Source organism: Megalobrama amblycephala, linkage group LG1, assembly GCF_018812025.1.
Source record: "Megalobrama amblycephala isolate DHTTF-2021 linkage group LG1, ASM1881202v1, whole genome shotgun sequence".
Taxonomy (NCBI): domain Eukaryota; kingdom Metazoa; phylum Chordata; class Actinopteri; order Cypriniformes; family Xenocyprididae; genus Megalobrama; species Megalobrama amblycephala.
The window spans coordinates 18726193-18741964 of record NC_063044.1 but is presented as its reverse complement, the minus strand read 5'-3'; the positions used below and the strand labels follow the sequence as shown (position 1 = coordinate 18741964).

The following is a 15772-nucleotide window of genomic DNA, read 5'->3' as shown; positions in this document are numbered from 1 at the left end:
CTCAGGACCAAGGGGTTTTCTCAGAGGGGAAATCCTTTTCGCATAATCAAAGTCACGCGGCGATGCCTTCGTGCTCTGGTCATGTGGAAGAAGCCTTAGTTCCTGTCCCAGGGACCCATGCTGGGGACTTCTCGTCGTCGTGTAATGCTTACGACAGATGCTTCTCTCACGGGCTGGGGGGCGATCATGAGTGGTCGCTCGACTCAGGGTCTTTGGGAGGACCATCAGCTCTCCTGGCACATAAATCGGCTGGAGATGATGGCGGTGTTTCTTGCACTGAAACACTTCCTCCCAGACCTGAGGGATCACCATGTGTTGGTCCGTACGGACAACACTGCGGTGGTCTCGTACATCAACCATCAGGGAGGCTTGCGGTCTCGCCTATTATCCAAATTGGCCAGTCGCATCCTCCTCTGGTCCCAGGGAAAGCTCCTTTCGCTGAAAGCAGCTTACATCCCCAGGCGGTTGAATGTGGGGGCGGACGCTCTGTTGAGGCAGAGCGCGAGACCGGGGGAATGGAAACTCCACACCGAGGTGGCGGAGTTAATATGGAAAACTTTCGGTCGAGCTCTAGTCGATCTATTCGCCACAGAGGAGTCATCTCAGTGCCCTCTGTGGTATTCCCTGCAGCACCCAGCACCTCTAGGGCTGGATGCTATGCTACAGACGTGGCCGAGGCTGCGCCTGTACGCATTTCCCCCAGTCTCACTGCTCCCGGGAGTTCTGGACTACTTCACGGCTCTCCTTTGGAGCTTCCTCTCAGACTGGATCTCTTGTCTCAAGCGGGCGGCACGATTCTCCATCCCCGTCCAGAAATGTGGAAACTGTGGGCCTGGCCTCTGAGGGGGCAAGGCTCATAGAATCTCATCCTTCACTCCAGAGCTCCCTCCATGAGGAAGCTGTATTCATATAAATGGAAACTGTTCACTACATGGTGTGGACAACGTAATTTGGACCCTGTCCAGTCTCCTATCAGCTATGTGCTACAGTTCCTTCAAGAAGGAAGGAACCTTTCGGAAGGTTTAACCCCTTCAACACTGAAGGTTTATATTGCGGCTATTTCGGCTTATCATAATCCTGTAGGGGGCTCTTCGGTGGGCCGAGACACCCTAGTTATACGCTTCCTCCGTGGCGCACTCAGGTTGAGACCTGCGGTGCGCACAAAAACCCCGACCTGGGATCTAACTATTGTACTCCAAGGGTTAGCCGAGGCTCCCTTTGAGCCGATAGAAGAAGTGTCGGATAAATTCCTGACACTGAAAACCATCTTTTTGTTGGCCGTTACATCCTTAAAAAGGATCGGTGATCTACAAGCGCTGTCAGTCGCTCTATCATGCTTAGAATTTGCGCCTGGTATAATTAAGGCCTTTCTACACACCAGACCGGGCTATGTCCCAAAGGTGCCAACGAGGGTCCCAGGTCCCATTATACTTGAGGCGTTCTGCCCGCCTCCGTTCACAAATTCAGATCAGGAAAAGAAGAATCTGCTTTGCCCTGTGAGGGCACTGGATGCGTATGTCCACAGAGCTGCCCTGTGGAGGAAAACAGATCAGTTATTTGTGTGTTACGGGTCTCCTAAGAGAGGGAGCCCAGCATCTAAGCAGAGGATGAGTAAGTGGGTGGTCGAGGCCATCTCACTCGCATATGAAACAGTGGGACGCCCATGTCCCTTAATTGTGCGCGCTCATTCCACGAGAGGTATGGCTGCATCTAAAGCTCTCTTGTCAGGAGTCTCTCTGGACGACATATGTGGTGCGGCTGGATGGTCATCCCAGCACACCTTCATTAGATTTTATCATCTCAACCTAAATGTTACTCCGGGTGCCAGAGTTCTACAAGATAACAGCCAGGCACTTGGAGACACGGCGTAGTTGGGATAGCGTTCCCATCATGTCATTCGACGTAGCGTCGATAGTTCCCACGAAAGGGAATGTCTTGGGTTACGAGTGTAACCCCTGTTCCCTGAGTAAGGGAACGAGACGCTACGTCACGTTGCCGTACCTCCTACATACCTGGAGCGCTTGCTTCAGACATATTACAGAAGCTAGCGTGCTTTGTTCTGGGTATGCTTTATAGCTTCCTGATCCGGGACGTCACCCGCCTCTGACGTCACGTCTCTCTCATTGGTTGGATACAGAGGTGCTTCACGAACACAAAATACAGAGGGTTCCCATCACGTCATTCGACGTAGCGTCTCGTTCCCTTACTCAGGGAACAGGGGTTACACTCGTAACCCGAGACGATTTGCTGAGATTTTGATTTTGCTGCATTTGTAGTCTAAAATTTAGCTTTGCTCCAGAGACTTTCAGTGGGGTGTAACCCTTTCAACAGACACTCCTCATTCTGAGTCTGCCCTTCAAAGGGGGAAGACATAACAGATATTGTTCTGAGTCCTGGCTTGCGAAGCTGAGACATAACAGATACACCGTTCTGGGTCTTAACTCTGTAAGGAGTGAGACATTAACAGATATACTGTTCTGAGTCTGCCCTTCAAAGGGGGAAGACACAACAGATACACCGTTCTGGGTCTTAACTCTGTCAGGAGTGAGACATTAACAGATATACTGTTCTGAGTCTGCCCGTCAAAGGGGAAAGACACAACAGATACAACACCGTTCTGAGCCTCTGGTCCATCCAGAGAGACAACAACAGATCCCATGATCTGAGTCTACAGCTTGTGAGGCAGCAACAGAGACAACCATGTTCTGAGCCTCTAACCTGTGAGGAAAGAGACATTAACAAACACTACGTTCAGAGTTTCCATCCAGCGAGACAGTAACAACATCTGCAACAAGGTTAAGCTCAGGAGAGCAAACCTTCACTTCAAGCACCTTTGTCTGCGTGTTCCAGATTGTTAAGGACCTTCTGCACCTACGCCAGGGCCTCATCTGCGTGTTCCAGATTTTAGGACCCTTTGGTGCTCCAGGAGATCAGCATCCCACAGAGCTTTGTGTTCGAGACTGTTGATTCTGGCTCCTCTCCCCACTGCATTGTCACCCAGCACAACCAGTGGAAGATGTCACCGTCATCGGACTCAACCACGTGAAACGTAAATATCACTTAACCAAAGACCAGAGACCTTGGCATTGTTGTATATTATCAGTATATAATTACCTAATTCCCATTAGATGTAATATAGCTGATGTTAGTTAATAACAAATAATCTTTCGTTTATTTGTTTGGTGCATTATAAGGTTCTCCACCTTATTATTTTCAGAGAAACCATTTATCTTTCCATAAGATAACGTAACTCTTCCATTGCCACACCCAACTTAATTACTTGTATTCTATGTATCTTATGCACTTCATTCCTTTATCATTCATGGTATTCATTTGTGTTAGTTATTCTTGTTTATCTTTTTGTTAAAGTTTATTTTATTCCACTTGTGTCTTCCTTGTGCTGATAATACAGAAGAGGCTCTACAAGTTAGCAATCTCACCAATCTTTCAGATAAATCAGCTGACCACTTTACATTAATTCTAAATGAATGAAAAGCCCCTGTTGAGAGTGTTCTCTTACTACCAAGGTAAAAGACCTTGACTGGTGCCCTGAACTAGGGAAAGGGGGGGAAAGTGGTTATCTGATGTACTCACAAATAACCACACCCTAAGTGACGTGTGATCCTAAAATCACACCGTCAGCGGTGACGTGAGTACCAATCCCTATTTTACTTTGCGTCCTTGAATGGACACAGTAAAAATCACTACACCCTATTCCTTAGCTCCCTGCTTCTAAGCAAACAATTAGTAATAGGAGTAATTGGAGGCTATTGTCTCCCTTTACCTTTGGCCTTGAGGGCCCATTTTACTAGGGGCATCCTCCAGAGCCCTCCTCTCAGGGGTTCTCCTTCAAGAGATCTGTGATGTGATGTGGCTGGCTGGGCCACTCTGCACACCTTAATTAGATTTTATAGTTTGCACCTCCCTTCAAAGCCAGGCGCATGGGTGCTCTCTTCCTAAGTTGTGCCTGTTTGTTTCACACTAGGACAGAAGTGTTCAGCGTGGCATAGTGGGTATTCATTCCCCAAAGTGTTGTTACTAACACAGTGCGGGTTCACTCGAAAGGGAACGTCTCGGGTTATGTATGTAACCCTTGTTCCCTGAGAAGAGAACAAGACACTGCATACCTTTGCCACATCTCCTCATGTCTGGAAGCAACTTGCTTCATCACAAAATCTGACTCTGTTGTGTGCCGTCACATGTTACGTCATGACACACCACCAATCAGGATTGGAATAGTTTCATTCATGCTTTAGACTCACTACGCTGAGGGGCATTTTCCGAAGTGTCATTAGGGAACAAGGGTTATACATAACCTGAGACGTTTTTGTTAAAGTCTTTCATAGAAATGTGAAATGTTGTCCTGTTACATTTACGCATTTGGCAGACGCTTTTATCCAAAGCGACTTACATTGCATTATACTATACATTTGTATCTGAGTATGTGCAATCCCTGGGATCGAACCCATGACCTTGGCATTACTAGTGCCACACTCTAACCACTGAGCTACAGGAAAGCCGTTAAAGTTGTAAAGTAAATCATTGTTTTTGCATCCTTGGCAAACTTTTCTATGCAGATCACCTTCTGGTCCTGTGTCACCTGAGCACTATTTTAGCTTGTTTTCAAAAGGATGAGTTAACACTTCTGTGGTAATAAACAGCATGTCACATAGAGATAAACTTATACTGACCCCTTCAACATTCTGTTGCAATGGCAGTACCAATGAAATGCCGAAAAATGTTTGAGAGACCAACAAATAATTTACATTTCATGTTTATTTCCAAGTCATCTCAAAAGGTAAGTCATCTCTAACGTTGAACCATTAAAGGTGCTAAAGCACAGCGGTCTAAATTTCTAAAAGCTGCTCAGGACAAATACAATTCAATGATAAAAAAACAACATTGTCAATGTATCAGAACAATAATACCATTAATAATAATAATATAGCAATAACAATAAAAAGAGTAAAACAGCTACACAGTAGAAAGAATTCAACATCACAATTGAAGAAAAAATAAAACGGAGGGTAAAATGTACAAAATTCTGCTGGACAGAAGACAGTGAACCTGTTCTTCAACAAGCATTTTTCTGGACTGAGTGTGTGTGTGAGTGTGTTTTCTAGTCAAACATATCGTCGTCGTCATCATTATCAGATTCTGCAAAATATTTGACCTCTTTCTTGGTTCGACCAGATCGATCTCTGCCTGAGTCCAGACGGCTGAAGCTGTTCACGCCTGCGTCATCATCATCTTCATCATCAGACGCTGCCTTCTTTGGTTTCTACATGCCAACACATACAGAACATGATAAGACACTGTACTCCTCCTCTTGGGTAATGCAAGATCCAGAGTCCAAAAAAAAGTGAAGAACTGGACTTATCTGGATGCATCTGACCACTGAGTTCAGCTTGAGTACAGTACACAAAATTATAACTGTGCATCACAGTTCTATTGTTTAGAAAATATTGTGATTCTGCCGCTTTAACTGGTACAGTTTTGAGCACAAGCCTGGACTTACAATCAACACTGGCACCCCACATATTCCTTTGTTACACTTTGTTGACTAGTTTTTAAAATTGCTTAAAATTTTTGAAACTATGGCTCCTTTTCTCTAAACTCAAAGAAAAGCACATCACACATCTCTTGTAAAAGCAAACACTATTGAAAACTATTTTAACTCTTCTAAAAATGGTGTTTTTGCATAGTAACTATAAGCAAATGATTAGCCATACCATAGTGAAAAACTCTACTATCATGTATTTTGCTTGTTCAGTGTGCAGTGGAGTGCACAGGAGTTTATCATAGCACTTTTGTAAGTGCATAGATACACTGTATATACAGTATGTATGCAAAATTGTTGCACAATTGATGAATTTTACAGTTATTGAACTGCTCTGAATCAACACTGAGCTGACTTGAGCTGTTAGTAACAAATTCAAATTTATGCAGCTCTATTGCATGAAGCTACTCTGAAACAATCTTTTTTGGATAAAGAGCTATAGAAATAAAGGTGACTTGACTTGTATGTATATTCAGTATATATATATATATAATACAAGGGGGTAAAAATAATTGATTTCTTAAAACGATGAGTTTTAATTTCTAAGTGAACAAATTAGGTAAAATGATCATTGGGTGTAGGTAATCAGAAAATGAGTGTGGCATAAATGACAGTTTTACAAATGAAATACAAGAGCTGTTAGCTTTGAATGATGTATCTAATGTAGAGAAACTGTGTTTAGTGTTTTACAATTGCAAATAGAATATAATGCAGATGCTTGCAGTTTTGCAGACTTGATCTGAAGATTAGGTATATGAGTGAATTGTTTCACTAAGTGGGCCTTAAGTACCACTTTTAGTGTGTAAGCAATTAAAAAAAACTAATTTGCATTGTGCAACTTTTTTTTCTCTTAACTTGTCATCCTTGAAGTACATAACAGCCTTATGGGCATAACAGTTTTGTTCAGATATACAGTATATAAAGATATATAATTTTTATACTTTTTTGATCCAGTCATCATAGCCACATTTATTTTATATTTTTTAAGGCCTTTCAACGCAATCAACACATGCTGTTAAAAACTGCTCGAGGTTTTTTTTTTTTTTTCCTTCAAAATAATCAATAGTGACAGACCTAAATCAAATCACATGAAAATTCTATCAAATCACATGAAAAGCCAATGTGAATAATATTATCCTGAGCTATGGCCTGCTAAGCTATCAACATAAAGATAGTAGGCCATGTTAAATATTTGATTTTTCAAATATTTGTGTAATGGCAAGTTTTTACTATACTAATTACTATAAATGAAGGCCACTATCACTGATACCAATATTAATACTGATGTATCTATTAAATAGATTCAACATTGCAGTGTAACTGAAAGCCAAGCCTAAACAACAAATTATCAGATTGTTTTATTTTCTCATTTATCAACTACATAAAATTAAAAAAAAAAAAAAAAAAACTTTTAATTAAAGTGAACTTAAAAACAATATTGACATAAACCCATAAGACATAAACAAAATTGACATAAATAATAAATGTCACATTTAACTGTGTGTTATATAGTGCGTTTGGTCATGTTAATTTAATTAAAGGCACAATATGTAAGATTTTCATATTAAAATATCCAAAAACCACTTACACAGTGTTATATATTTTGTTCAGCTGTGTACTTACATTATCCTAAATGTTTCCAAGAATTTGTAAATTCAGAGAAAATCACAATTTTAAATAGTGCCTGTCCCTCCCTTGTCACTTGTCGCCTGTCAATGACATCTGCGTTATCCCTGGTTTCCTTGTACTGCATAGTAACCATGGCAACAGACACGGACAGCTGCGTAATGTCTAGCGACGCGCTGTTGTTGTTTTGTTTAAACATTATGGACCATGACAAGCAAACTTTGGGACAAAAGGAGAAATAAATCGAGGATCAATATCAGCGTGGCGTTTCCGAGATGGTGAGACCTTTGCGACAACTTTGACTTGACAGAGCTCGACGCCGCTCTTTCACGTTATTAGACAATGTAAGCAAATTTAGGCTACACAAGACTAATCAATGCTATATAGATCAACACGATGAAATGTTAGAATATCATCAGTATGATATTCGGTCCCACTTTATATTAAGTGGCCTTAACTACTATGTACTTACATCAAAAAATAAGTACAATGTACTTATTGGGTTCATATTGAATTGCAAAACACTTTTGCTGCTGTTGAGGTGGGGTACAGGTAAGGTTAGGGAAAGCTTTGGTGGTATGGGTAGGTTTAAGGGTAGGGGTAAGGTGTAAGGGATGGGTCAACAGTGTAATTATAAATGTAATTACAGAAATTAATTACAGATGTAATTACATGCAGGTGTTTTTAAAATATAAGTACAATGTAATAACATGTATGTACACAATAAGTGCATTGTATCAAATTATTAATTTAAATGTAAGTACATAGTAGTTAAGGCCACTTGATATAAAGTGGGACCTGATATTCTAATGTTGATCTAGCTTATTGTTAGTCTCATACAGCCAACAAACTAATACATAGAATAACAATACAACTTTCAATACACTCAAATGCAGTTTAGTATGATAGTGTAACGCGAGACCAAGTAAAACAGTGCTGCGTTACCTCACAATTTTAATTCGTCAAATAAACTGACCTGTATTAGTAGTATTTCAGCTTTGCGGTTAGTTCGGTAGAATGAAATGTTCCTTAATATCCCCTGGGACTCGCGTGTGGCACTGATATCTGTCTCTCATTAGCAATCGCGCCCACGACTCTCGGCCATGCCCTACTTTATACCACAGTCATGTTAAAAACATGAATACATTCAACTCATCCATAAACATTATTTCTCCATAAACATTATTAGATCCTTCGGAATGACAACAAGTTCCATGAGTCCAGGCTCATTCACTGTGTCATCAATCTATGCCTTTGTTATTGTTTTGAAGAGTTTAGCGACCCCTATCAGCGAAAAACATACTGTGCCTTTATTTTTTAATTGTAATAAAAAATTTAAACTTAATGTTTTTCTATTTTAATATATTTTCAAATGTAGTTTATTCCTGTGACACAAAGCTGAATTTTCAGCATCATTACTCCAGTCTCCAGTGTCACATGATCCTTCAGAAATCATTCTAATCTGTTGATTTGCTGCTAAAGAAAAAAATCTTATTATTATCAATGTTGAAAACAACTGTGCTGCTTCATATTTTTGTGGAAACCATGATACACCCTCAAGTAAACATTTGGGGTAGGTAAATTAATATTTTTATTCAGCAATGATGATGCATTAAATCGATCAAAAGTAACAGTAAATACAATTCTATTCAAATAAATGGTGTTCACAAACGTTCTATTCATTAAAGAATTCTGAAAATAATGTATCATGGTTTCCTCCAAAATATTAAGCAGAAAAAACTGCATTTAACATTGATAATAATAATAACTATTGTTAATAATTGAGCACTAATAATAATTGATAAATATAGCCACAAGCAGCAATCATCACCCAATTGCCATCCAACTGAAGTGTATCTTATGTGTTTTTTTACAGCGAAGTCCCATCATTAAATCATTATCATTAAATTATTAAGATATTATAAACATTAACATCATGATTTTCTGTAAAGCTGCTTTGAAACAATGTGTATTGTGAAAAGTGCTACACAAACAGATTTGACTTGACTGTCAAAAACAAGTAGCCAGATGAAGCTTGCAGCATGCAAGCGTTCTTCATGAGGGTCTCGCACGTCGCGCCCATCACTCGAGGACGCCAGGTTGAGCACGGCTGGATACATGTAGACCATCAGTCAGAGACTCTCTCTCTCACTTTGTGGAGCTGGTGAGCGATGCAAAGATAGCTTCATTCTATACTTCTTAATTTCATTCATTCTTATTTATGTTTTTACCGGATTAAACAGCAAATATTAATCACAGAAATCAATGTGTTATTTTCCCACTCGTAATTATTTTATAATAAACAGATAATGTAATGCATTTCTAATAAACTATTTAAAATGCATTATATTATCTGCATTGAAATAGTGTTTTTCGCAAGCAGTAATACACAGACATGGCTTATAGGCTTATTAGTAGAGGATATATCCCTCACCCTGCTTGTGGCAGTCTTTCCAGTCTTCTTCACAGGGTTATAATCATCCTCCTCTGAGCTTGACTGTTTCCTCTTCCTGCCTCGGCCTTTCCCACCCCCTTTAGGTGCTGCTGGTGCTTTTTTAGTGCCCGTGTCTGAGTCTGAGTCCCAGATACATGTATCGGGCTTCTTGGCTTTTACTGGAGCTTTCTTCTGTTTAGGCGCCGTGTCTGCAGGTTTCTTAGCTGGAGTAACAGAACAAAAAGATTTTAACAGACTGGAAATTGGCCATTCACATTTACTCGTTAAGATCATACCTGGGCTGAACTGGTGAGCTACATGGCCACTGTAAACACATACTATTTAAAGATCTCTGTACAATATCTTTCTAGTCCAGTGCATTTATACTGGTAATTTAAAGGCCCACTTAAGTGCTTTGAAATTTGCAGCATTATTCAATGTGTTGACAATTTCCACTGAAACAGGAAGACAGGGCAGGACATATCGAATACCTCCTCCCCTATATATATAGCATTCTGTGCAGAATTCAAATGGGTCAGATACATTTTCTGGACTGAAACCAGACTTCATCCCCCCATTGGATAGCATATTTATACTGTCTGAATCATTCCCTATCCCCTATATAGTGCACCATGTGCCATTCACCATGCAGAAAATAGTAACTGTGTGACAAGTGACCGATTTTAACGGGATGGGGACGGGATGCTTCAGATTCTAGAGAGTATTTAATTGGGGTCACCATGATTTTGCAAGTAAGACATGCTCCTGGATCAAAATATTTTGTTGATCCTGGAACAACATTCCAGTCTGAAAATTTAGTCAACCCTATTCCTATTTCTACCCCTAAACCTAATCCTACCCACAGAGGTGTAAAATACTTGAGTAAATGTTATTAGTAACTGTACTTAAGTATCTATTTGGCTACTTTGTCGTTTTACTGAGTATCAAAGATATTGGCAACTTTTACTCTCTACTTGACTACATTTTTGAGCAAGTAAATGTACTTTTTACTCCACTACATTTGTGATGAATAATGCAATTACAAATTACATTTTTCATGGCAGCCAACTTTTTCTGCAGCAGTCTGTTTTTGAAATAAAGAAGCGATATCACCATCTAAGGGCATTGAAGGTACTATATCTTGTGCATTTGCCTTCACTCCCCTAAAACTTGTCTACAAGGCTACTTTACGTGAATGTGAGTGCATTAGCAGGTAGTTGCTGATCGCAGGTGTTTGATTTATTAGATGAGGAAATGACTGTAGCTGGTGATGAGGCTCAAACCAGCACATACAGTAAACTTTGACTATTTTAATTTTACTTAAAATTGTTTTATTTATCCGCTATATTAACAAGAAGGTTTTGAAGGATATTGGTTTACTTATGGCCTTTTTGTGCACTTGAGCTTAACTGAGACTTGAGCGTTTGTAGATATTTAAAAGGTTGTGTCGACCTTGATTTATTGCAACATTGAGGTGTTCGGTTTTATTTTGATTTTAGAAGAACTTGATTTCTCATCTTAAAAAATCAATTGTTTCTTATTTTCACTGGCATGTCTCTCAGGTGTCGAGGACTAGTGCATCTCTGAGCCTACATTCAGCATGAGTAAAATACTTAATTACTGTTAAAATCAGATACTTTAAGACTTTTACTCAAGTCGAATTGGAATTGATTACTTGTAACTTGTAGTGGAGTCATTTTCAATGTAAGGTATCAGTACTTTTACTCAAGTATGGATTTCAGGTACTCTTTACACCTCTGCCTACCCATAACTTATCCCTAAAATCAGAGGGGAAAGATAGGTGAATAACATTGATGTAGAAGCACCTAACCCTGGTTGCAAGCCTAAACTTTACATAAACGGTAAACTTGTCCCTCAAATCTGATTGGTTGATTGGAATGTTGATCCAGGATCAACAAAGATGTTGATCCAGGAACATGTCTTACTTGGCAAAATCAAGGTGATCATTTGATTGGACAGAAAATCTGATGAGAAGCTGAAGTGCAATTTTTTTTCTTTTAATAACATGCACTCATGAATCACTCACAATACGAGGAAGAACAAACATAAAGAAAGTAAAAAAAAAAAAGGTCAGTTTTTAGGTCATTTTGACATTGATTTAAACATGATCATTCATCACAGGTTAGTTGCCAGTCAGGTACCTTTTTTAGCTGGAGGTTTCTCAAAAGCAGAACTGCTGGAATATGATGAGAACACTGGACCCCTGTCATCATCACTGTCTGACTTCACATCTTAAAAAATAAATAAACATTATTAAAACATGCACATTATTAACACGATAAACCACCACTGAACACACAAATACCGTCATCACTGCTCTTGTCAGCATATGCAGTTTTAGATGACAATACAGGCTCTGGGTCCCTTTTCTTCGCTGGTGAAGTAGGCCTGAAAATGATTTAATTAAAATTAAAAATAGTTGGCATCCATATTTGATTGTCACTTTGAGAATAATAGTATACTACATTGTTTCATTAAATGGGTGGACCTCACAAAAAACATGAGTTGTCATTATTTCCAGATTTCTTGTTAGGTTTTTTGTTCCCTATATTATATTAAAATAATTACTCCAATACAATTATATTTTAATTAAATTCAACATAAGTGCAGTACAAAGACTAGGAAAAAGGAAAAAAATGATGCTCTGTATATTGTTTACAATTTACATAGTAATGAGTTGAGCTGTTACAAGTTCTAATTATGCAGTCATATTTTTTAACATGACACTAATGATAAATGTGTTTAATTGTCCTGAAAATATTGTCACAATGGAAAAATCTTAATGGTCCTAAAACAGCAAAATGTATGCAAATATGAACTTAAAATGTTTGTGACAGGCTTTGTGAGATTCACCCAAAAGAGAACATATAGACAGAACATACAAAGTAAATGTTGTTTTTGGAGGAAAAATGTCATCATCATCCTCTTCATCTGTGTTTTTATAGGAGTGAGCTGGTGATGCTGAACCATCATTCTCCTGTTCTTCATCACCAACCTCTTCTTCCTCCTCCTCAGAGAAGTCAAATGTGTACTTGGCCTTCACAGCTGTGAAACAAAAACACAATAGAACATTTCAGGCTATTACCTCATTTCATTCATTTCAGTCGTATGTGTGTGTTGCAGTACTTATGCGTTGCAGGAGCAGAACGCACTAATGTGCTTTCACATATGCAGTGTTTGCAGTGCGCAACTGATCCGTGGCTGTACATCACAAATACAACATCTACTTATTTTTATTTCAAATCCAAAAGTTGTTGAACATGGCTTGTCAACACTGCAATTCTCTTTGTACATGGCTACACCCTTTCATAGATGTCATGTTTAAACGCACTACATTTAAACAACGTTTTATTCAATTAATTATTATATTTATATAAAGTAATGTAATACTTTAGTTTTATATATTACGTTGCTCAATTAAGTTGCAAAACATTTAAACAGGCTAGCCTATGTTAAAATCACAAATATTTTAAATTAAACCTTCCATATAGACGAAAACAGCCAAATCTCATCTTTTCTTTCGCTTTTAAATCTTTATAGAGAAATCCTGCAGGTCATAAAGAACTTTTGTTTTTCCATCTCCACGAAGAGATGAGTGCTATCCATTATGTCTCCTTGTTAATCTAAATGCAAAGTAACATGTCATTTTTACTTTTTTACCCGAGGCAAAAAAGCCATGTGTTGACTTTTAAACAGAGTAGACTTTAAATTATATGCATCTATGGTGAAATTACTAGATTTTCGCATCAGTACATGTTCATTTTAATGCGAACAATGCGCTGTTGCTTTAATTCAACACGGTGCAGCACAGCAAAAATAGACTTGGTGTGGAAACGGTCCCTGCACTGCTGCAGACACACCGCAACTGGAACGCACTGCTGGACCACATCCACGTGCAGTGTGAAAGCTCTAATCCGTTAACGTGCACGGAAAAAAATATGCACCGCATACGCACTTCAGACGGAGTATGTGTGAAATGGGCGATAGCCATGCAAATATATAGGGTGATATAAAACGTACAGCATGATGTACTATAATATCACTCAGGCCTGGTTTAAATAATTAAAACAATAACATTTTACATTTTGTACAAAAATAGTAATGGAAGTACACACACCTGAGGCTCTTCTGGATGTGGTGTCTCTGGGAATAATAGGTTCACTTTCATCCAGCTCATTTTCGGAACGATCATCATCACCTTCATCATCATCTGACCATGGATTCCTTTTCTTTACTTTCTTAGGTGGACCTTTAGCACCTGCTGGCTTCCTTTGTTTTGGAGTACCTGAAGATTATATTATATATATATATATATATATATATATATATATATATATATATATATATTTAAACACGTTTGAAAGTAGTGTTGTCAAAAGTACCGGTACTTCGGTACCAAGTCGGTACTGAAATTTTGAAAATGTGACGATACCCGCATTTCAGTAGTACCGGTAGTACTGAGAATCCGGGTATATTCGGTACCCACTGATAGGGCTGTGGCAGTATTTACGTGAATATGACACGAGTAAAGCACAAAGCTTTGTTTACAAAAGAAATAATAGGTTAGCAATTAAATGTGACATCGTAGCCATGGAAACATTTTGGTTCATGCCGAATGAGAGGTACGAGAGTACGAATTAAACTTTGTATTCTGTTCTGCGAAACGCGATCTGGTCACCTGATTATCAGAGAATTAAACAATATTCCATTAGTTATTCCACTGAACATGGAATCTCTGTTTCTTTTCCCAAATCTTCACTCACGCAGGGGATTATAAACAGTGTTGGGTAAGTTACTCAAAAAAAAGTAATCCACTACAAATTACAAATTACTGCAATAAAACTGTAATTTGATTACATTACTGATTACTACATGTAAAAAGTAATCAGATTACTAATTACTTTACATTCAAGTTACTTTGAAACCTACAAAAATACACCACAAACTGAAACTCATAGTTCTTTCTGTAATTTAATATTGACTGAAAAATATTACAGAAGTATGAAAACAGCAACTTGACTTAAAAATATTCATTAATCATCTATAGGTAGCTTATTCATTCAAATGTAATCATAACAGTCGCCTGAGGGTGCTCAACGACCACGTCATCTGTGAGCTTGAGATTCTAACAAACTAAAAATAACTTATAAATATATGAATTATAAACTAATAAATATATGAAATATTGTACACTTGTTAATGTGTTTATTTTTGTTTGCATTTTTTTTTTTAAATAGTATTTAATATATTTTATGAATTGGAAAACGAGTTACCGGTTTCGGACACAGCTTAAACATTCCTTATATGTATGTGTGTGGTAGCTTAACTGTGTTTATGTTTGTATGTAACTGCATTAAAGACAGGAAAAAAATGCTGAAAACATTTATAATAACATTTGAAAACAGTATTGTTCAGAAGGTACCTTCCCTCCCGATCCTGAACAAAAATCCAATCTAGCTTGTTTAGGCGAGGTTGAACCACTCTCGTCTTGGGTGCGGGTATCCTCCTCCACGCGTTCTCTGGTGATTCATAATGACGCATCCGCGCCAAATGTGATTTCTTTTAGAAATGCACTTTACCTGATTTTTTTTTTCTTGTAACGCAAGTAACGTAATTTTATTGACATCAGTAACTGTAATCAAATTACATAAATTTAAAATGTAATGCGTTACATTACTGCGCTATCAGGAAAAGTAATTAGACTACAGTAACGCGTTACTTTGTAACGTGTTATACCCAACTCTGATTATAAACGTTTCTTTCGTTCGTATTTAGGCCTATTAGGCTATTCGCATTCTTTACTGTGGTAAAGTAGAAAAAACAGCGTAGGACAGAAACCTTTTTGCTTGCACGTCAATTTCAGTTTAACACAGTTTGTGCTCGTTATTTGACTTTATAAGGCGCGTCAAGTTTATTTGTATAGCGTGTTTCACACACGCCGGTGATTTTTACTTTTGTTTTCTCTGGCAGCGCTAAATCAAACATAGCCTGAATGTCTTTCCCCTGCGGAGGATAAAACTGGCTCTTCAGACCTTTTACAACAAGTGTCAGTTGCTTGTAACATCAGGAGAAAACATGAAGGTATTATTAAAGAGAAATGGTCTCTTTCCTCTTGTCCCGCATCCCTCTCA

The 15772-nt window shown here is 38.4% G+C and overlaps 1 protein-coding gene across 4 annotated transcripts in view; it reads right to left on the bottom strand.

Moving 5' to 3' along the window:
* Positions 1-4758: 4758 nt before the first annotated feature.
* top2b (DNA topoisomerase II beta) overlaps positions 4759-15772 on the bottom strand; it is a 73958-nt gene continuing 62944 nt past the window's right edge. For 2 of the 4 annotated variants that reach the window (XM_048185018.1, XM_048185022.1), the window contains exons 30-35: positions 13759-13926; positions 12524-12686; positions 11947-12029; positions 11783-11872; positions 9621-9844; positions 4759-5281 (exon numbers count right to left, since the gene is read on the bottom strand). In XM_048185018.1, the coding sequence (XP_048040975.1) occupies positions 5120-5281; positions 9621-9844; positions 11783-11872; positions 11947-12029; positions 12524-12686; positions 13759-13926 (890 nt within the window). In that variant the 3' untranslated portion in view covers positions 4759-5119. Of the gene's footprint in view, positions 5282-9180; positions 9348-9620; positions 9845-11782; positions 11873-11946; positions 12030-12523; positions 12687-13758; positions 13927-15772 lie in introns of all 4 variants that reach the window. The other 2 variants (XR_007184196.1, XR_007184197.1) reach the window with 2 other exon arrangements.